Source organism: Onychostruthus taczanowskii, unplaced genomic scaffold, assembly GCF_017590055.1.
Source record: "Onychostruthus taczanowskii isolate IOZ18803 unplaced genomic scaffold, ASM1759005v1 scaffold49, whole genome shotgun sequence".
Lineage (NCBI taxonomy): Eukaryota > Metazoa > Chordata > Aves > Passeriformes > Passeridae > Onychostruthus > Onychostruthus taczanowskii.
Window position 1 is genome coordinate 3,718,099 of NW_024502458.1, and position 23,588 is coordinate 3,741,686.

The 23,588-nt window shown below is 37.7% G+C and overlaps 1 protein-coding gene across 12 annotated transcripts in view; it reads left to right on the forward strand.

Moving 5' to 3' along the window:
• The window catches only part of SOX6 (SRY-box transcription factor 6), a 369,109-nt gene that overhangs the window by 248,461 nt on the left and 97,060 nt on the right, over nt 1-23,588 (forward strand). For 9 of the 12 annotated variants that reach the window (XM_041415103.1, XM_041415104.1, XM_041415107.1 and 6 more), the window contains one exon: nt 21,511-21,634. In XM_041415103.1, the coding sequence (XP_041271037.1) occupies nt 21,511-21,634 (124 nt within the window). The remainder of the gene's footprint in view (nt 1-21,510; nt 21,635-23,588) is intronic. The other 3 variants (XM_041415106.1, XM_041415112.1, XM_041415109.1) reach the window with 1 other exon arrangement.

The window sequence follows — 23,588 nt, forward strand, 5'->3', positions numbered from 1 at the left end:
TCACACAAAGTACAAAAGCCATATGCTACAGAGATAGATAAACACAGAGATGAAATATCACCAGTTCATTTAATTTTTAGTATCACTGAGCCTTTTTTTTTTTCACCAGTGATAGTATTTTTACTCTGTACCTGCCTATAAGTTTTCCATCTCTTAGGCTGTCAGTTTGTTATCCTTCATGAAAAACTATACTCACTTAAGGCTGTATTCTCAGAGGCTTTTGGAAAGTGGCCTGGAAAAATTGTTTGCATGCCTGTTAGCACTAGCAAAATCCCAAATTGTCTCTGTTAGTGAGTGTGTCTAAGCCTTCAGTTCTTTTCCATGATTTTCTGTAGTACTTGAGAAATATTTTATCACTACTACTCTTACAACCAGTAATACTAATCTGTTACTGGAATTCTTTTAATTTCACCCATAGCCAGATTAATTTACATGCTTCAAACTAGAATGTATTTAAATGTCCGGAAAGTGATTTTCATGTGAGGCTGGCATGATTTCTGACTTTGGATGAGCTAGCTGTTGCTTTACTTTGAGTAATTCTACACAAAAATAAAGAAGTGGTTGTACAAATCCTAGCAAAATGAAATCATCCAGTTTCCTAGAGCTATGCTTTTTAATTATCCTTCATTTTGCTCAGGGAATGGATGAAAATAAATTTCATGTATGATAACTGTTATGTATATTCCAGAAAGATGTATATTCAACTTGCCAGAGAAATCCAATGCAAATATTACTTCCTAAATTTCATTAAAATATCTTAAACATCTTAGTGACACATTTAATGTCCTGCTACTCTTCAAACTAGCCTGGTTTTACTCTACCAACTTCCTGGGCACAGCTTGTGGCAGGAGCAATTAATTACAACAACTTCTTTTCAGATGAAGTGGAAATCATTTAGACATATAATTCCAAAGTACACCTGCAAATGAAGCACCAAATTGTTTAGGTTAAAAAATTTGAACCTTCACTTTATTGCACCAAAAGCATGTAGATCCCAAAAGTTTGTTCATTTTTAGCCAATCATAAAATGCTAGGTTTATTAAAGTTGTGAAGAAAAGGTAATAGATGCACACAAATATATAGATAGGCAGAATTTAAAATACAAATTCCAAAGGAGTGAAGAGATAAAGATAGTCTGTCCTTTTGCTTAACAATTTTGAATGTAGCATCAGATTGGAAATTTGCATGTGGGCTAGTTGTGTCTGTATATGTAGGCATCCGAGAGCTCACATTTAGAGAAAATCATAAGCAAAAATTTGCCAAGATAAACCATAAAAATGTACATAAATAGTTCATGTTTCTTACCACATTTTCTCTGCCTTTCTTCATGGAGACTATTAGATGCCTTCTGAAATTGTTGTGCTAACTCTGGAGTACAAAGAACACGATATTGTTCTTGAGCATTTCAGCTTAATTGTTATCTGTATAGCTCAGAGCAAGAGAACCACAAACATCTAATATAAATGAACAGGGAGAAAAAAAAAACCTCATGAAAAGGAAGGTCTAGTACCAGAAAACTGACAGAAACATGAGCAGCTAATTGCTGTAGGCTCCATACAGCTTGGAATGACCTAAGGGGATATCAACAAATCACTTTCCACTGGAGTATAGTAACAGCAATGGCACAACAGTGAAATCACTGGCAAAAACTAGGGGAAAAATTATTTTAAAGTATTGGCATTAGCATGTTAGTGAGCAATTCTTTTTCCATTTTAATGGTTATTAATGTCTGTGCTTGTGTTTAACATCTGCAAACCCTCCCTTCCCACTTTTCTCCCCAAAACCCAACTGGTGGTGTGGTAACTAGATTTTATGTGTGTATCTCCAACTCCCTTATGAATCCTGAACAACTTTTTCTAATACTGATACCCATAATGTAAGCTATTTGGCACTAGTATTTACACATTTTTTTCCTCCAGAAACTGAAGACACCAGATAAAGAGGAGTGATTTTGTTTTAAACCATAAGAAATTACATTGTTTTCTTAATCGCGTGTTCCAGGTTGCTAATTTCTAAATAAAATAAAGCTGTCCAGAGTTTAAATAAATTAATTAGATCATTTTACAATAATCGGTGAAAGACAGCATGTAAAAGAAGTTGGAAATATCCCTAGTAAGGACCATTCTTTCTTATGTTTTGCAGAACTCTCCAAACCCGTAAGCTAAACCAATTTTTGAATGTGATGACAGATAAGTTTCCCAGCAATTCTATTTGGCCACTACTAAGTATTTAGTGGTAAATTTTACATTGTTCACGTGTTTTGTTTTCTCATGGGCAGTACTGAATCTCAAACATATCATCAGGATCTTTGCTAGGTAGCTTAGTTGAAGAAACAGATTTCTGTCATTTAACTATAATATTGCTTGAACAACATTAACTGGCTGATGTGCAGTGAACCATTTTACTTTGGGAAAACAATGCTTACTTCTCCTCCTCCTCTGTTACCCACGTGTTTTGCCAACAGTTGTTGCCATTGTAACTGATGAGAATTTGAACCTTCCCTGAATCAAACTTTTCTTTTTCTTTCAACACTGTTCCATTTTTAAATGCCGCTGGTGCAGCAGTTACAGCTTGATTTTTGGAGTACTAGCAACAGATTTTGCTACAGTTGTCTATCTTAAAGACTTATTTCCAGTGCATCCCCAGCATCATGCCTGCAATTTGTTTTCTGTGAGCTCCAGCAACAACATAAGTCTGTAACACAATTCTGAAACCTTTTTTACATGAAACTCCCACTGTGCTTTGCACAGAAACTGTGGCTGACAGAGTTGTAGCACCATTGTGTTTTCAGTCTTTCTTTAAAGACATTACTCTTTATTTCTACCGAAGACATGAAATACTTGTGTAGAACTTTCCCAGTTTTATCAAAAAGATTTTTTTTCCTGAGCCATCGAAGTGGGAAAAAAAGAGAAAAAAACTCTATGTATATTCAGTGATCATTCATGGTAGCCCATTAATCTATGATACAGAGTTGCTATAGCTCCAAATGTTTCATATATTTGAAAAAACCTCTTATATTAGAGAAGAATAAAGACTACAGAATATGTATATGAAGGCAGTCTGTAGTTAATAAATATTTGTAGGTGCAAATGTCTCACTATTACAGAATCCACTTTTGAAATGATCTTTTATTTTTAAATGATCTCATGCCAGCCACAGGTACAGCCATATTTCTGGTTTCCCCCAGATACTGAATGATGCTCTGTAGTGGGGTCAAGCGCTCTCATCGCATTTAACCATTGGAAACGAAAGAAAACATTTGTGGTGTGAAACAACAGCATATACTTGACCCTCCAAAGTATATCCATTTATAAATGGATAAAAGTGACTATTTAAAGTTGTTTTATAAGGCAACCACTGTGCCGGCCGAAAACCCCTAATTTGCTGTTTGAGAAAGCAAATGATGTGTGGGTACAAGAACATGCATTTTTTAAAAAAGATCTGTGGTGTTCCTTGTGTTGCATTTGATCTTAGTGGTGAAACAACAAACCCGAGTTTTAGGAGGACGTTGCTGCTATCCTATTTTTAATTCACCATTATGTGTTAAAATAACCATTAGTTTCAAGTGAACAATCCCAGCCTTGCTTTCAATGGTTGCTCAGGTATTTCTTTGAAACCAGTTTATAATTTCTTTGCTTGTTTTGTGTGGGGGGTGCAGCCATAGATGTAGATTAGGGAGCTGGTGGTGCCTCAGCCACATTCCCTTCAGGGTCCTATTTGCTTTGGGGAAGAGGATGAATGAATGGCAGAAAGCCTTATTTCACCCCCTTTTCTGGTCTCCTTATGCATATGGCAAGCTGTATAAAAAATTTTAGTTGTTTAGGCTGCTAAAGGAAGGTGTATTTTCATCTATCTTTGCTCCCCACTCAAACAAATATGGCAATGGCATCCAACTGGTTTTGCTTGAATTTTTTTAATGCTCTTTAACTTCAAGCCTAATTATAGCTTATAAACATTAGATAGTGTCAAAGTGCACTTGCTGGTTCCGTACAGGTGAACTCTGCAAAGGTTATAAAATAAGAGAAGTTGATTGGTTCTCAGGCAAAACAGACACTGAAATGTGGTTTTGAGGAATGGGAGATTTTTCATAGTGTCTTTTTAAACAGTCTGGACATAAACAGATTAGTTGAAGACAACTTGAGTAAAGATAGCTCTCTTGAACCATCTACAAGCCTTTTGTCAAAGAAAGCTGAACTATGACTAAATCTGTGAGTGGTATGAATTATTAGGTGATGAATTTTAAAAGTAGTGTCCAGATGTAAATAGTGAAAGCATCCAAAATATTACTCAGCAGCTGCAAGAGCTATAGGAAAAGCTGACATGACAAATTTAGTCATTTCTTAATCACTTTCTTTAGGCAGTATTGTCAGTTCCAAGAGGCAAATTTTCATCTTGATTTACGCCTATAATAGAAATGGCTGAAAACTGAAAAGTTCTCAAAACTGTTTACTTACAAAACACCTTTTAAGTCAATTTGGAAGCTTCCTATGACCTAGAAGTAATGTTCCTTTCACATGGGGAGTTCAAAAGATACGCTTTTAGACAGTTTCTATCAACAGAGCATTTTTTTTTTCTGTCTAAAAAAGTGACCTTAACATGTGCACAAGTGGTAAAAACAGGCTTGAATGTATTATTTACAGCTATATCAAAATATATTAATTAGTTAGCTTTGGTTTAAATAAAATTGATTGTTAAAGCAGAAGGTAGAGGTTGGTATGAATTCTATTCTGCAGCAGCTTTCAGATAAAAGAAGCAGTGACCCAACTCATTAGCCCTTTGATTTAATATATTGACACTTGGGTACGAATAATTCCGTTTAGTGGCTTCTGCTTCCCAGGGATCAATTTAATTAGTTATAAAATGTGACTTCATGTCAGGAGCCAGAAGAAATGCTGACGTTAAATAAAGTCATACGCAATTTAAACAATAAAGCTATCGATGCCTGGTTAAAAGTTAATGATGCACAAAAAATGGCTTAATAGAGACAACCTCAGCAATGAAAGTGATGGTAGGAAAATTAAGCTAAGTGGATGAATGAGAAATGGTGATGTTGTTGGATTGTTAAAACAAATTCATGGATGGCCTGATGGTTCATTTCATAGTACTGTATGTTTCTGATTTAAATACATGTTTGAGGCTAAGCCTGTACTTTCATATTAGGAGTGACAAGAAGTGGTCTGAAACCTTTCTCCTTTAGATTCTAGAAAAGTACAAGACAATTTACCTGTGCACATTCATCTTTGATGTGTCCCCCTGGGATATCTTGGCATGACACAATATTAACCATAATGACCTCCTATTATAATATTACAAGTACTAATATTTGCACAGTTGGTTGAGACCCCAGTCAGGATCACTGTCATATTCTGGTAGGTGCTGCTTACATAGTGTACAAATAAGGAAGGACAGTTCATGCCCTGAAGAAGGGAAGAATTTAATGTTAAAGCACTATATCCTTTCAAAACCCATTTAATGCTGTAGATGTAATCTACTTATGTTATCGAAGTAGAGTAAGAGGGTTTAGTGAAGAAAATAACAACCCAGAAAATTGTGGGAGTTACAGTTTGCCCTACCTTTTTCCTTCTGTCAGTCCTTATAAACATACAGATGCACTAGAGTCCTTCAAAATTATGATTCCATTGTTTTTTCATTTCCTGGCCTGCTTTGAGCATGACAAGGTAAAATCCTTACTAAATGTCTTAAATAATGACCTGCAAATCCATATTCAGACACTGGGCCAAATTCATAAGAAATAATTCTTGTCTTTTTATGGGTAGTACACAAGGATTTTCCAAGTTACTGTGTGTTGTTTCTATTTCTGTGAAACATTGCTCCAGTTTAATACTGAATTGGTATGGTCACCTCTTTTAAAGATGTACCGACTCTTAGCTGAATATGCTGAATAGATGCTGGATCAAAAAATAGGGACAAATGTCATTTCTTAGCTTAAAAATGTACATTAGACAAATGGTGTCTGACACAGAAAATACTATTAGAACTAGAACAAAAATCTTTTCATTTGCTTGTAATTTATCACTTTTAAGATGAGAGTAGTCTACCTGGGAGGAAAAAAACTGGTATCAAAATGATCTGATGCTGAGCTAAGCCAGGTTACCTTTCCATTTCTAAGAATCTTTGCTGGGGCAGACAGATTCTGTTTAGGAAGACCAACAGTGAAAACGGACAGTAGCAAAGGGGGCAATCAGATAATAATTTTTAACAATTGTACACAACCTGATTCATCCACAGACTTCTGGGAAGCTCGAAGGGGAGCAGCAGGCAGCAGTTATTACCTGCTAAAAGCATTAACAGTAGCTACGGTAACTCGCCGAAGGACAGAGGGGATATGCCTCAGAATAAAACCTCTGTGTGTCAGAGGGATTTTCAGACTGCACAAGAGTTATGTTTTTTTTACTAATGTTAGGCAAACTGTTTTGTCTTTGCATTGACTTTACATTGGCCACAGCCTACACAGAGGGAACTGCTGGAAAAAAGGGGGACATTAATACTTTTTACTGTGTGCGGGCCAGCCAGTAGTTAGAGAGGGGGCCCATGTTTTCTTAGGGCTCAGATGGCAAAGCTAAGTATTCAGCCTACGGCAGGAAAAAAGTGCCTTTTTTGTTTTCTGGCTGGAGAGTCCAAGCATTCCCAAAGGAACACAATGAATGGCCCATTTTGTCTGACACTGTTTCGTAGACATAGAATTCTTGTTTTTTCATAATTATTCTTGCCCGTCACTGGGTGTGCACATGACATTTGAGCGTGTTTTAAAGTCTTAACACACTCATGTGCCTGCAATAAAGTTACTCATAACAATCCAGGCTTTCTGCAGACAACAGAGCAGGGTCTGTTGTTTTCACAAGTCACAGCAGCTGGGAGGCAATTGTGAAGACAACAGCTTAATCTAGCTGGAAAATACAGGAAGAAGAGAATATACACTCAATTTCCTTCCATATTATTGCAAACAATGCAGAGGGCTTTTTTTGTTGTGGCTTTTTCTTTTCTTTGCTCTGGGTGGTCTGACTGAAAATGTGAGTGGCATAAAATACACTAGTAAATGTACTTTGAATTTTCAACTTGTTGCATTTCTGTGTTCATGCTGATGTGTCTGAATCTGTTAAGGGGTGAGAATATTAATCTACATGAGCACTTTAAAAGTCATACAATAACAGCCTTATTTTGACCTCATCTACACAGTGTTTACACTGGTGTTGGTTTACAGCATATGTTGCAGTTGCTTCTGACTTACACTAGTATAAATGAAACTGGAACCAGGAACTTAGTAAAAATTTGGTTGCTGAAAACATCCATTTTAAACAACTTTATTGAAAGAAAAAAACAGAGCTAGGCAGTCAGACATTTGAAAGTTGTGTTTTAGCTTCTGTGTAAAAGGACAAGGGCACTCAGCAATTTGTTTCTTTATTGCGTGCTTCTGAATCTGTAGATTAATCATATTTGTAAATGCTTCATTTATTTCAGAAGCACATTTACAAACAAAGCATGCAATAAATTAACATGCAAACTCAGTTAAAAAGAATCATGAGGAGGCAGGGATCAGATAGTTTTTACCCTAGCTATATTTTCTGGCGGAGTTTTGTAAAATATTAGGGAAATTATCTTTTTTTTTCCTTAATGCAAAGGATGAAAAATGAGAAGGAGCATATACTCCAGTTATTTTGTCAACACCAGAAGGAGTAAAATGCAAATTAACAGAAACACTATTGCAGATGTGGGGGCAGCTGAGCAGTCACCATTAGATGTGGTTTCAGTGAGGGTAAACGTTCCTTTTAAAGAAAAGGTGATATTTATCCAATTGCAGTTAAGGTACCTTCCTTTCCTGCTCTTGGGAATGCTACATACAGCAGATTTCCAGTAACCATGGCAGACAACCCAGATGGGAAAGATTTTTATTATGCATAGCACAGAGGTTATAGCAGTGAGTAGTACCAGCAAAAGCCAGTCAGACAGGGAGCATGGAAAAGGAAAGAGAGATTTGAACAAGGTCCAGGCTTCCAGGAGGGAGAATGGAGATGTGCTCTGAAAAAATACAATATGAATGCTGGGATGAGCTGGGTTTGTATTACTGTTTGTAGCCCAGCTGCAAACAGGACAGTCCCACTGCAGCAGGCACCTGTGGGGCAGCAATACCAGGGGTGCAGGGTGAAAGTGCAGTGGGTATTGCTCTATTGCTCTGTTCAGCTGCAAAATAAAGCAGACAGGTAGGAGTGACATCACAGAGGCATCTGATCTATTCTAAAAAGAATGGATGGACATTTCTGGGTCTAAGCATTAAATAATTTCTATGTTTTACTGACCAACAGTAAGCAAAACCTCTTCCTTGAAATACATTACCACATCTTTTCCCTTCATGTCTCTTAAAAATGCAATACCAGAGTAGTCAAAAGTAATGTAGTTTAGCTGGTCTGTGCATCTCACATGAATCCTGTTCAGCCCATTTGCTCTCACATTTCAGAAATTCTTTATTGGTATCTTATTTTCTTGTATTTTCTTCTGTTCCACTTTTGGAGTCAGATTGATTTATAATGAGAAAAAGAAAACCCAAAACTCAATAACCTAAAAAGTATTTTCAAAGGGGCACCTAAACTGAAATAGAAAATTGCTTGCTGAAAAGTCTCATTTACCTGGAAACATGTTGGAGAAAATCATGGGCTAACAAAACAGGGCGTTTGGGTAAGAGAGTTGTTTACTCTGAAGATACTTGAGTCCAGTAGGAGGGTTTTGGAAAATCACAATTTTAATTTGTTTCAGCTGCATGTGTCTATCTTAAAAACCAGATGTTTGTAGGTGTCCTCATTTCCTTGATGTGCTGCTACTTTTTTATCTAAGCTTTTCCTGAATTTGTGACAATGACCACCCTAAAGACTAGAAAGCCAAATGTGCTTTACTATTATCTCCTTCCTTATAATGGAAGTTTATTGGCAACTTTTAGGCATCACTTTCTTGGTATCAGTTACCTAAAAAGGAGAATTAACTGCTGGATAGCTACCTTGCATACAAGAAAAGCTACCCCCCCAAAAGAGACAAAGTGAGAGTTAATGCTAAGAGTTTTGTAAAGAGACTGAAGGTGAGGAGTGAAGAGATTAAGGGAAGGAGAAAAAAAAAGTTATTTGATAAATAGAAGAGACAGAAAGAAATCCAGCAATTATAGATGTGAGTGATAGAATGATTTTAAAACATTTTATTTTTGTTACTCAAGTAACTATGATTAGCCCAGCTGCCTTCTTCACTCAGCAGCAAACCTGTTAAATGTATCATGCTCAAAGTACAACTCCTGATAAAGGTGGTCTGCCCAGAGGAAATGTTGCAGAAACACAGGTTTTATGTGTCCCAGGAAGTAATTTAAATGGAGAAATAATAGGAAAGTTGCTTCTTGTTAAGTTGTGTGACTTTATCAAGGCAAGCACTACACACAAACTTCCATAGTCCACTTTTTAGGAGAAAACAAATTTCCCTAAATTGGGGAATGCTACATACAGCAGATTTCCAGTAATCATCATCAATGATTACTGGAAATCTTCAATGTACTTAATAATTGTTAACATGTGAGCATGGCGCTGGAGAGCTAAGGTGCTACAGGTACACATTCTGAAATATTTTGCAGATATTTCCGTGTAGGAACACCAGAATACTGTGCTTCGAAATGGAGTACAGTAGCTTACAGGTAAACACAGATGTAAGAACTGGAACAGAGCTATTGAAAGAAGCTTTTTGTCTTCTGCTCTGATTTTGGAAGCCTGTTTGGAAAGGTATTTTTGTAGAAATCTTTCTCTTGCTTCCTGGTTACCCAACCCAATGACCAAAATTATGACAGAGGTAGCTTTCTGGATCTGGCTGTCACTAGGACATGCCATTGCAGCTCACAATTTTGCAAAGTTTTATTAAGTTAGACTGCTGTTGGACTCTCTACCACCAAGTCAGCCCTCATCCTTACTCTTAATTTTTTTTTCTTTCTCTCTCTTTCATTCATCTGCCAATGAATAAAAAGTGTCAGCACTAACTAGTTCCTACTTTGTGAAAAAAGTGGCGCTTCAGCTGCTCCTGCAAATTCTTTTACCCTCTGAGCAGTGATTAATATACAGGTTTAAGAAGAATATTTAAACAAAACCTGGAAAAAAAGGAAAAGAGCAAATATGCAAGCTAATGGTGTACCCTGAGGTGAGCAAAATGCATTTTTTTAACAAGCCAAGCATAGCAAAAAAGCTATTCTACAGTGAAATTAATAATTACCAGAAAGATTTGCTAGCATTATTGTTGTATCCTTTATGAGAATATGAGTAACATGTTTAAAAAACATGGGAAGTGTGAATCAAAGCCCAAAGATTCCAAACGGTCTCTAATTTTTAATGTGAATTCTATTCATATGCCCCTGGTGCATAGACTGAAATACAGTCTGTGGATAACAACTGCCTTAGAGTGGTGCCACTTAACCTGAAAATTGTATCTGTTCCTCTGCTACTGTGGATTTCTAATTTCCTTCACCATCCTGTTTTAACAAAGCTTTAAGGTAGAAGGGCATCTTAGTGCCATGTGTAGTGCCTGGCTATAATACATGATTTCAGCTCCAAATATTTTCTGAAGGCAAGGTTTGTTTATTAACTGAACCCCATGCTGAGATTCAATCAATCTAACACAGGCTTAGTTTGAACATTCAAACGTATGCCCATACATCTTGGGCATATATCTTACATAATGATGTTGGCCCCAGACATCTTTCTGGGGTTGTTTATGTCTGTTATGGATTCCCCTCATTATCCATGCTGTTTGAGGGATTCCCTATGGATTCAGCCAGTTTATTGCATACTTTTTTAATTTTATGCCAAACTGAATGCTCTGAGTGGCAGCTCGTAGGGTAGCTCCGTTACTGCTTCCTCTCAAACCCAAAGATGAATGCCGTGATTAAGGTTAAATAAAATAATATGGAAACCAACATGCTGCAAAAGGGTATGGAAGAGAATGCCCCAGGAGAGGCAGGAGGGTTATAGAAGTAATGTGAACAATCAAACACTAAGATGTTGCCTACTCTTCCTATTTCTTTTCCTTTTAATTATGATTAACCATTAGAGCAACAATTTTGTGGTTTACAAGATCTTCCTTATTGAGCATTTGTATTAATAACACTGGGAAAGCTCATTTATTAAATTTCACTAGAGTGAAGGGATGTTTGAACATGCCAGTCGCTGAGCACATCTGTGTGTGCACACAACTCCCAGTAACATTAACTGGAGATGCATATGCAGATCAGCAGAGAATGGAGTCTTAAATACAGAAAGACAAGAATGCTATGGGCCACAGTGTTCTTGGGAGTCCTGCTCCACTGGAGTAAATTTCTGAGGCTCTCCTTTTCAAACATTGCCCTTCTCATATTCAGTATATAGCACTCATTTAGTTTTTGTAGCAGAGTTTACTGGGAGTAATATATGGCCAGAAGAAACTCAGGCAAAAGGACAGGTTTTACTTATAAAGCCTTTGCATTATGGAAAAGGTTGTTTTCAATCTGAAAACTCAGATTTATAAACACTTAATTCATCAGTTCCCCGTGCCTTTCATTTGAAATAAACAGCCAGCAATATTATTTTAAAATAAGGCAGAAGGTGTAACAAAAATGAAGTAATGTTTTGAGAAATAGGTGATTGATGATTAAAAAACAGAGAGAGAAGGGGTAGGGGGTGTCAGTCCGGCATTCATTAGTCAGGCAAAACTTCAGTTTGAGCATGCATTAAGTCAGGACGACCAGACAGTGTGTCTGGAAAATGATTCTTTCTTTGAGAAGTAGTCTCTCAAAAATATCCCCTTGTTTCTTAAAACTAAAGGCATCCTTTGACCGACTTAGTTGTTTTATAGCTATTGATGCTAGAGAAAACAAAAGAAACTTTAAAACCTGGAAACATAAACATCATTGAACCATCCCCTTTAAAAAAAAAAAAAAAAAAAGGAGGGGGGTGAGGGGGCTGGTTTGGAGGGGAGAGTGAAAAAAAAAAAAAAAAGAAAGAAATCACAGTGGATGTTTTCCAGGAGGGCACATGCTATGCTGTGCAAAGGGGGCTAGTGTAACAAGAAGTCATCTATTCTTGATTTCTTGAGACAGCTAGAGCTTTGTGCCTTGTGTAGTTTCTACGTTTTAAGAGCTTGTTCTGTGTAGCAGAAATAATACAATAAATGGGTTTAACCACATTTGTCTCAGCTAGACAGTCTGCTTTGTCAAAGATTGCTGGTACAACATAAACAAATTATGTGTTTGTAGCGCGTTTCAATGAAAGCCTATCTAACAGAGCGGAGATTGTGTTTCGGCAGCTGTAGATTTAATCTCCTACCTGTCAGTTAAAGCAGGCATTTCCTGAGCAGATAAGGCCTGGCTGCAGAGGGGGAAGCGGCCGCAGCTGGACAAAGGGCCATTGTTACGGGCTCGCTGCCGGCCCCATCCAGCCCGGCGGAGCAGCCGGCCCGCGGCCGCGGCTCCGGGCGGGAGCGGCGGCTCCGCCGAGCGCGGCGGGCGGCAGCGCCTGCCGGGCATCGCCCCGGCTGCACGGACCTGTCCGGCCCGACCCGGCCTCCGTCCCGAGTGCCAGGCTCCTCGCTGCCAGCGGCTGATCGCCGGCCGAAAGCGCGCCTGAAGCGCCGCTGGAGTTTTGACAGATTGGGGAGAGGTAGAAAATGGCAAGATTGGCGTTCCTCCTGGAGAGGCAGGATCCTCTGCAGAAAAGGCAGCGCGGCAGCGTGGTTTTATATCTGAGCCATAGATGTTGCTGGAATTTTAATACCTAAAGTTGGATAAGAAATACCCAGTGCTCGTTTTAAAGATTTCCTGACTTGTTTTACCTTTTTAAAGGTTCTGTTCTTTCACAATGTTTTTGTAGATTAATCATAAATGCTGTAGAGGGTTGAGAAGCCCATAAAATCCACTGGAGTGAGACAGTTGGTGTAGGAAGCACTCAGGCTGTATGGATGTCACTGGAAGTTTACAAACTCCGGTGCTTGCTCCCAAATTTGCAATAATTACCATGTACCAGCAGTGGCAATCACCTCAGTCATACTGTGTAAACACACCAGTTCCTTGGATCCTTTTCTGAGTAAAGACGATCAGATCATGCCAAAATCTGAGGAATCCTAGGAAGAGATGGAACAAATTAATTTTTGCATGCAATCAGTATTCTGATTTGACTTTGATCTCTAGACACAGGAGTTTTCTGCATTAAGCTAGTTCTCCACATAATTGCCTTTGATAACCCTTTGTGTTTCGATCTAAACACTCCATAAACATCATACGATTTCTGGAAGTTATCTAGGTTACTATTCTGCATTAAATAGCTTTCAAAAATATACAGGAGCAGGAATATTCTCACTGGATGTGAGTAACTCCTTTGACCTAGTCTCTTGAATATTATGCATTTAGGCTTGAGGAAAAATAGCAACACTTGCCTCTCCTTCTCTTTGAATTGATTCTTCTTTATTATAAATACCAGTAGAAATCCACCACACGACTGGGTGGAATGGGAAAAACATCTCCCTTTTGCACCTGTGCCTCACCTCCACCCTTGTATCCTGCCTTATGTGAGTGTTGGAGGGCTAAACTGTGCAGTGCTGGCATGGACCGGCTCAAAACTGCCTCTTGCTTTTCCAGTGGAGCAGGTCCCTCCTCAGCCCTAGCTCTGCACCTCGGGTGGCTCTTGGTACAGATGTGTGGTGAGATGTGAAGGTATGCAAGCAGCAGATTACAATGGAATTGGTTCCTATCCACCACGCATCACCACTTCTGCCACTGGAAAAGAAAGCCAGGTCTCTTTGAGGGTCCTCCTGTGTAAACTGTAGCTGTAAGACTCTCTCCTGAATGAGTCTTTGAGGTTGAATTAATTAATACTTGTAAAGTATGTAGTAGTCTTTATGTAGTGACATTATAATATGGAATATCTGCGAGAATATAGAGAGCTTTAAAAAGGATATGCTGCTCAGGACGAAATTCTTCCAACAGTGAAGAAAATGGCAGACTTCCCATTGTCACTGGAGCCCCCCCCCAAATTTTCGATATATTCTATATTTGTTTAAATATGTTCTATTTTGTTGCACTTTTTTTTACCTCTATGGTGCAGAAGGATTTTTGATCAGAGTCATTGAGAGTTGTTTTTGTTTTTATTCCTACTTCTGCTGGACATTCTCTTTAAAGTGAAAGACAGTAATTCCTTTAGTAACCATCAGTTTTGTGGTCTGACATGACTTTTTTTATACCATACATTGAGGGAATTAGTTTCATGTTAATAGCTAGGGATAGTTAGTATTCAAAAAGAAGAATTCTGTTTTGAAAAGATGTGTGGGGAGAAACTGCTTGAAAGTAGCAATACCATACACAAATTTTAAAGCATCTTTCACTCTAAATATTTGCACCAACAGGAAATGTCAGTGTACTCCAAAAATCTTGCACATTTTGATATCACCGTTAAAACATAGCTAATAAGGGATTTCTAGCATAATTTATATTTAGATTTGAACTGAAGTAATGTAGCTTTCGTGTATAAAAAAATATCAACAAGTATCATTAGGCTGCAATATTTTTCTTATTTGGCGTGAATAAGACAAGGTGCAAATGAGGAACATACATCTTCACTAGTCTTTGGAAATATCTGAAATAATTGACTTGCTCAGTCTTCTGTGATGGCTTGGTGACCACTAACTGTGACAATTTGCATAATAGTCAACTCTTCACTTCTGTAGAGATAACTGTTTGTATCTGATTAAAATTAGGACTGTTTTAGTTCTCTTGACTTTTCCAGAAGTTGCAGTAATAGAGATTTGCTGTTATGCTTTAACCAAACAAATGCACACATGGGGATAACAATATGCTGAGTTTATGCAGATTTTACAACACAAATCTGAATAAAATACCCACTAATAGACCCTTAAGGAGTAATAAACACACATGAATTTTCCTTAGTTGCACTTTAAAGCGATTTTAACATACTACTAGACCTTAACAATAATATTTAATTGACAAGATTATGCATTTGTATGGATTGAAAAGGTGGTAGATCTCTAATTCCAAATGAACCATAAATTCACTTTTGCATAACATGTTTTATTTATTTCTCTATAGCAGAGATGTTCTCCATCCCTCCTAGTGAGAGTTTCTTAAAATACAGACAATTTAAATAGATTTAATTACCATTTATCATACTCCTAACTCCATGAGATCATCCTAAGTTGAATTCTATATTTCCAGATAGTTAAGGAGCTAGATAAAAACAGGGCAACATAACGAGAAGCTAATAGAAATGAAATGCTATCTAGTGTTTGAAACTGTTCTGTTTTCAGTGATGTTGTCAGTTTTTTTTCTGTAGCTTCCTTCTTGATTTCCCAAGTAGATGGAATTTAACTTTATTTAATTTCAAGTTTCAAAGTGGCGAGGAAAAAACATAATAAAAAATAAGGATGCTCTATTTTGCTGTATGATCATGGTTGCAATTTTCACATTAATGTTGTGGCCACTGCAGTAGACTTAAATCTCAAAATCATGCTGGTGCAATGGACAAATGGAAAAAAAATGATAGGGGAAAAGAAAGAAAATAGCAGTTACAATCCCTTTACAAATTCAATAGTGGGCTACATATTTTTTCCGTATTATTTCCAGTCTGAAATGTTCTCACTTTGCAAGTCTATGGTATCTTTTTTACAGTTTATTTGCCAACACTTCCCCTGGGATCCCATTGGCAGACATTTTCTTTGTGGCTCATGTACTTTCACTGAGAGGAAACATTTTTCAATTAGACTGTAGATAATTAGATGGCAGATAAATTAGAACATAATATACCTCCCTATACAGACAGATCTCCAGCGGTTCTGTATTGCTAGCAGGAGCAGAAAGAAGTCTCTGAGTAATTCTCAGTGTGGGGGCTATACTGACATGATTTTCAGTGTCCCAGCTGTGACACAGTGACTGGGGGGGTCACTTTGGGTCTTCTGCAGCTTCTTTTTCCAGTCGCTTTTCCTCCTCCTGCCGCATCACAGGTGCTTCCCTGGGATTATTCCCTAGAGGGGTTTTCTCACTGAAGTGTTATGGTCCACCCTCACTTAATACCTTTGCATCAGGGCATGTTGGGCTTTGATGGCCATTTAGCCAAATGAGCCTGGGGAGTTTATCAGTTACATTTCTGAGAGCAAAAGGCTCAGCTGCACTTGCACACAAAGTAGCCAGGTCCTTCATAACTGGACTGGACAGCTAACCCAGCCTTGTGGTCCCTTTGCTTCACCAGAGCAGCACAAATAAAACAGTGACACCATTCAACTGTAACCAAAGACACTTAAAAAAATTGTACAATTCCTCTGCAGTTTTCCTAAATAGATCTTTTCTGGGACCATGGAAAGGGCCAGTGATGGCATGAGTTAATTATGATATTGGCACAGCTGGGGAGCAGATTTAAACTCAAACCTGTAGAAATCTTAGCATGTAGCTGCTTTTAACATTTACACAGTCCCTCTGACTTTCACATGTTAAGTTTTCATAAAAGAAGTCCCTACTTCTTTATGCAGCATCTTGTTTGTGTTCTTGCAGCATCCCCCAAAATGATTTGGTCAAAATAAAATTTAAATTATCAAAACTTCTAATATTTCTTCTCTTCCAAAAAACAACAAAGCCCAACACAAGTTATTGTAATCCATAAAAATCTGACAGTGATATAAAAGTAGCAGTGCCACATATTGCATAGAGACTTTTTAAAATGCAGCTGAAGTAAATAGATACCATATACAGGATATTTAAAATCTTGCACTAATAGTTCTGGGAGCACAAACACTTCTTTCAGTGCCATTAAGACTTATTTTAAAATGAATCAGCCTAAAATATAACCTGTTGAGCTATCAGTTATGGCCACTACGTTCTATCATATAAACATTTTGAGGAGTCTGAAAATGCACATCCTTACTTGATATGCTGCCATTACCTGGAAATCTATTACCCTGTAGTTTCTAAATGAGAGACTAGAAAATTTCCAACACATATTTACTATGGAAATTCGAAGTGAGGGCTTAGGTTAAAGTTGTAGTCTGGGTGTACCAAGTACTCAAGAATTTAAGAAGAAATTTAAATTTAAATTATGAGATGTCTAAATCTCCCTGTGAACAACTTAAGTTCTCACAGTGGCTGCAACATCACATGAACAAAAGGTTCTGTTCATCCTATACTATAGAAAAATGTCAATTCAGTAAATTCAAAGATTGGTTTCTCAGCTAACTTGTGTTGGAATGGTCTGTTAGATTCTAAGCAAATCTCAAGATTTCCACAGTTTGAGAACAGGGTCCAGCTATCTAATTGGTAGAAGAAGGGGGTGGCAACAATTTTAAATAGTAAGGCTGGATTATTGTAGGTAATTAGAGCATATTTAGCCATTCAAACTGCTTTATACTAGTTCTGGATGCAATAAAAAAAGAAAAAAAAACCTTTAAAGAAGGGATAAAAAATTATGAAGATTGTGTTTGCTCTCTAGCAAAAAGATGGCACTTCTGCTCTTTAGTGAAGTAGTCTGCACAGAGAGGCAGCTTGCGAAGTTTGATCTTCTAAAGGAAGAGGAATTCATCTGCCATTATAGGGTGGGATTACTTCTGCTTTTGAAACCTGTGATCCTCACAGCTAAGCAGAAATGTGTGAGCTGCTTCTTTGCTTCCAGTGCTGCCGCCCTTTTCTCTGAATGCCTTTACTTCTCTGCTTGCAATGTTAGTTGTAGAGGCAGCTTTGGTTTTTAGGGATTAAAACTCTTCCTCCTCTTCAATCTTGCTAAATGTGCTGTACTCCTTATCCAAAAGAGGCAGATCATTTTAATTCAAAGCATTATTTTTGTATAACATATCACTCTGGCTTACATTTTCCATGCAGAACACTATCAATGACTTTTTAACAAGGAGGATTGTTCAGCCAACTTCTGAGATTATCACTCACAGAACTGTGGGACAAAGCAGTGTAGATTTGCCCGGTTTATCAAACAGGCCACCAGCTTTTATTATTTCAGGGAGAATCAAATTGGAAGTTGCTTCTTGAACTAATCAGGGCTGATTTGCTCTAAAGTTGCTTCCTGACTTAGATCTCAGGCAAGGAAGTGCTGTAATCAGTTCCCAAGGGCCATCAGAGTTGTGATGGGATATTAAAGGAATGGTACACTACCTTTAAAATGTTCCCTAATCTTGGCAGATTTTTGTGTTTAACACAGTTAAACCTGAGCTTGTTGTATAGAAACAAAGATTAATTTCATGAGGTAGCTTTATGCAAGAGTCGAATGTACTTGAGGCAGCAGAACTGAATTTTGGAGAGAATATATTCCAGCCTCCTCCAGGGTTTGTACATTCAGCTAAAAATACAGACTGGCAGAATTGTTCAAAATCAAACATTTACTGCCCATCAAAAAAACCCCCTGAAAAATGACAAAGTAAAAAAAAACACCCAAAAAACACCCTCAAAAAAAACCCCAATAAAACCAAAATCCCAAAAAAAACCCCAAAAAACCAAACCCAAAAAAACTTCATGAAAGAGAAAATGAGTCCCCCTGAGTGTCTCTGTTTGCATATTAGCCCATAGCATGGGCTCTGCCAAGTTACTCTCTGACTGACTGCTGCAGATGCTCTTTCTCAAGTATTCTGAGTGAGATCTTTAGTGCAAGTCTTTGGGGACAAACAATAGCACCTGTTCCTCACAAGATAGCAGCCCAGTTAGTCCATTCATGTATCTTTAATGAAGCTCTGGGGCAGATGGCAAAAAATGGCATCATCAACGACAGCACAGAGGAGACAAAAGGGGAAAGTGCCGATCCAACAATGTGCTATTTTTACGAATGGGAAGAGACAGAGTCGGAGTGTTTCTTGGGCATCTGCTCCCGTCTTGGTTTTCAGAAAGACCTGAGGAACATCTCAGCAATTAAAATTTCTGGGCATGTAGCCGATTTTATGAAGTATACCGATCAACCCCTCCTCCCAATTTCTCCCCCCTCAGTAAAATCAAACCCATCATCTTCATAATAATAAAACTCTTAGGAATAGAAATTGTCAAAAATTAAGGAGTTAACTGGATTTTTTTTTGCCTTCATTTTATGTTTTTAGAAGTTCTGTGATCAGTGATACTTTCACATTCGCTTCCTTTTCAGTGCTTATTTGTGCTTTTCAGTTGACCTGTGCTGAAAATGGACACCTATGTATATAATAATTCTGTGTGAAGCCAACACTTACGTAGGAATAGTATTTCATATGTGCCAGAGGGAAGACCTGTGGGAGGGAATGGTGGCATTTCAGTATGAGCCTTTTTCAGTCTGCTTAAATCTCTTAATTGTAAATCCAAACTTACAGCCTAAATGTAACCTATAGTCAAAGTTATGCTGATTTATATAGACTGAAGACCTGCTCCTGAATTCAGAGCAGGAAGAATAGCAGATTGCCAGAACTTGAAATGGTAATTCCTCACATTTACAGAAGTGCTTTTATTTGAGAGTTTAAACAAAATCTATACAGCTGAGTAGATAAAAATCTATAGGAATGCATTGTAGGATATGGTTATGATATGTTTCAAATTATCTTTATGACACAATGGAGTGAAATACTGCAGTGGGTATGTTTGCACCTTCACTCAAACCGCAGCACTCTGATCTCTTCTGTGTCTTGTGAGACTGTGTTGGAGTCTTGTACCTTTGCAGCTCCATGTAAATGCTTTATGTGAGGGATATTTCATATGATTTTGTCTCCATTTTATTAAATGTAATTTAGGAACTACTGCAAATTGTTTGCAAGTTGTATTCCATTGAATTTCTTCCTGTATAGTTGCTTCTGTCAGACAAAGCCTGTGGTTTTCCTTTGCTGTGCTCCTCGAGTGCTAATGTACAGAAACACCAGGCAGCAAAACCAGAACCATTTTATCAGAGCTGAATGCCTGTGCTGGGCACATGGGGATCAACTCCAATCTGACCAAGTTTAATGCATAACCTAAAACACACAGCCAGGCTTACCTCAGCTAAAATGAGAGAAATAGCTGCGTAAAGCTAGTTTCTTTCACGCCCCAGTGCCATAGCAATAATTGCACAAAGACCTTTTTATTATAAGTTGATTTTCCTGAGGAATGGATTCAAAAAATACTGTAAAGTGTTTATTTTTTGCTTGACCTTTATTAACCTCCATCTTAGGGCTTTCCCAAGAGAAGAGTTGTTGGTAAATTAACCCTCATAGAGACACACAGTAGCATTTCTGCACTGCATCAATGGTTGTGAAAGTAATGGGGATATGACAAGAAAATTTGGCACTATTTAAACAATGTCATAGGTCAACATATGGGATTTGACCAAAAAAGTTTTTAGGAATTAAATGCAAAAAATTGCTTGAAGTGTCCTTTAAGTTTTTAATAGTGTTTAATTCCCCCGATTTATGGTAGGATGGGGGATTTTTTTTTCCTGCCTAAACCCCCAGTTTTTCCTACATTTATTAGCTTTGATATATAAAGCATTATATGTTTGCTTAACTGCTGATCAGAAAAATTATATCAAACCCTTGAGTATGTCTGGGGTTAAGGAGTAATGGATAAAAAATTCTTTGAGATCCTAGCCACTGTCTCTAAAACACAGGTACTGTAAATTAAGGAACTAGGAAATTACCTTATGGATTTAACAGGCATTGTCTTATCACATAATTCTCTATATGTTGAATACAAATGCTAGTATAAGGAGAAGAATTTTTTTCTTTGTGCATGTTTGTGGTTTTTTGATACATTTATTACGGTCAAATTAAATTTGATATAGTAGGTTTTGTTCTGAAATGGTCTCTGAATGCAGCTCCATAATTACCAAGCTACATGATAGCACATAAAGCTATAAAACTGCTTAGACATACAAGCAATTTATTTCTTATAGTGAGGTGTGTGTGGCAGAGTATGTTAGTTTGTTTAGGAGCCAAGATGTTGGAGCCTTAAATCTTAAGAGTTGTGTTGTTGACTAGAAGGCTTTTTAGTACTCTGGTGAGATTTTGAAATAACATACCTGAGTTGTTGGTATTTATGCTAACCATGGTGCAAGATCTCAGAATTAAAATTTTCCTAAGGTTACTAAAATCTGACCGTCAAGATACATACTGCAGTGTTAGGCTGCTTCTAAATGCTCATCACTGTGCTACCAAAGATGAGAAAACCTGTGAAAAATTAATAGAAATACATACCACACTACTTTTAATAAAAACTTTGGTATGTTTTGTACCTTTTCACCTTGCACCAGGGCAGGGAATACTAATTAAAAGAAACCAAAACAACGTAACAGAGAACCAGGAAGAAGTAGGGAAACATGCAGTTCACCGAGGCTGTTACACCTTTGACACTGAGGGAAAACAATGTTTGTGAGGGCTTTGATGTGATAATGTGAAGTTGGCAGGGATTGCTTTAAGGGGAAGGTTCCGTGGGACTGTGTGAACGCAAGAACACTATCAGTGCTGGAGAAATACCTGTCAAGACAAATTTGTGCTATTTCTGATCAGAGGCTCTCTTCTGTTTAGCAGGTTCAGGGTCACATGCCTCCGCTCATGATCCCAATTTTTCCACACGACCAGCGGACACTGGCAGCGGCTGCTGCAGCCCAGCAGGGATTCCTCTTCCCCCCAGGAATAACATACAAGCCAGGTAAGCTCACGGGGATGCGAGGCCGTTGCACATTTTAAGACATGAACGGTAGCTTCTTGTGTGATCTGTCTCATACAGATGATACACAACAGGCGTAGCTGGCTGGAAATTACGTGGAGCTTTTGCAACTCCACTTGAAAAAATACTTCTGGATTGAAGGCAGTGGATAGACTATTGGTTATTGGACATCATGATTTTTTAAACTTAATTTCCACAAGGTCATTTGCTTTAAATATAGTGCCCGACTTGCCTAGCAATTTGCATCTGGTCTGCCCTATACAAAAGATACATGTCTTTAATTAATTCTGTTATCTTCAGAATATTTGTGTTTTGTGGCAAAATTCTTGCTCTTTTGTTTGATTTCCATCCAGTTAATAAAAGGTTTCAGTAGCTCCGTTCCAGTCGTCATTCAGACTCCTAACAGGTCACATAACCTTGCAGTGAAATATGTTTTGAGATGATTTAGCAAATGTTATGATTTCTTTCTTTTTTTCCTCTGAGTTTACAGGACTCCTGGGGAATTCAATTAGGGATATAATGGTTTGAAGCTACTTTCAGAGCCTCCTTGTAAACAGGGCTTTAAATGTTTAAAGACACTTTGCCAAAGGAATTCAATGTAGGAAGATATTTAAGTAAATAAAAGTCAACCTTATTTTCATTTGTACATTCTTTGTAAGTGACCTCAGTCCAGAAGCAGCAACCTTATTTTGCTCATTAATAGTATTCTCTGTCAAGCTGCCTTTAGCCTATTAACCTGATAACTAATAACTACAAAACATAAATAACAGGGGGTTTTTTATTCATTAAATATGAAGAGTACAAAGTAAAGCATTGATCCTGTTCCCACTGATATTAGTGGTGCTTTTGCTGTTGACTGTGACAGGAACGGGGTCAAATCCAATGTATAGCCTCATAACAGATGATGTAAACAGCATGCTAATTAAAAGCCAGGTTGAACCTAGAATCTTTTCTAGCAAGTTTACTTAGTACAAGATGAAGTGGGGCCAAGCAGGATTTCAGCAAGTATTTCCGTTTGTCCCGCTGCCTTCTGTCTCTTTAGTCCAGAGACGTTCCTCTCTAAATACAGATTTTTGTCTAGCTATCTTACTTTCAGGTCTTGAAATACCAAAGTTTTTGTCTGATTTGACAAACTGCACACCCATCACTACTTCACAACAGCTAGGGACCAAAGACAAAGGTTTGCCAGTTGTGGAAATTACCTAAAATGCCCTGGGTAAATCTTACTTCTCACAGACAAGAGAAAGCACATGCTTTCCTTGCTTTCCCTGTTTTAATCTGAGATGCTTTCTGAGTAGTGACTGTTAGTGACTAAGCTGATGGTGGTACTGCCCCCTGAAAGGTGTTATGTTCATCATGTTGTGTTAATTTTGGCTCTGAGACTTCTTGGTACAAAAATGACTTAGGAAGAAGAGTTACCAACGTGTTTTCCTGAACATGACCAATTTTCTGGACTTATTCTACAGTGTTCCTCATGGTACCTATCTAACTTGATCCCGCTGGCTAACTTGATGCAGCTTTAGAGCATTCCCTTACTTCCCAGAATGCAGAAAGAGAGATGTGTAACAAAAGTTAGAAGAATGAAATGCAGCAAGAAGCCTAGGCCTAGGTATCTTGGAAAGCACTGAAGCTGTTTGCTGGTGTTAGTGGTTTAATTCCAGATGATGCTAATAAAAAGACAGAAGTCACAATTATCTGATTATAACCAGTGGCTTTAAAGAAGTTAGAATTTAAATCTTTATATATATTTATATCTTTAATATATATATTTAATTCTACTGCGTGTGTGGCAAAGGTAGCTGGGCAGGTCAGTAGCTTCTGTCAGACACATTATGATAAAAAAAATGCTGTAACTACACTTGGTATTGATTAATTCCTATTTTTGGCACTCTCGGCACAGTAGTTAAGGAATTAATGAAACTGGAGATTAAGCTAT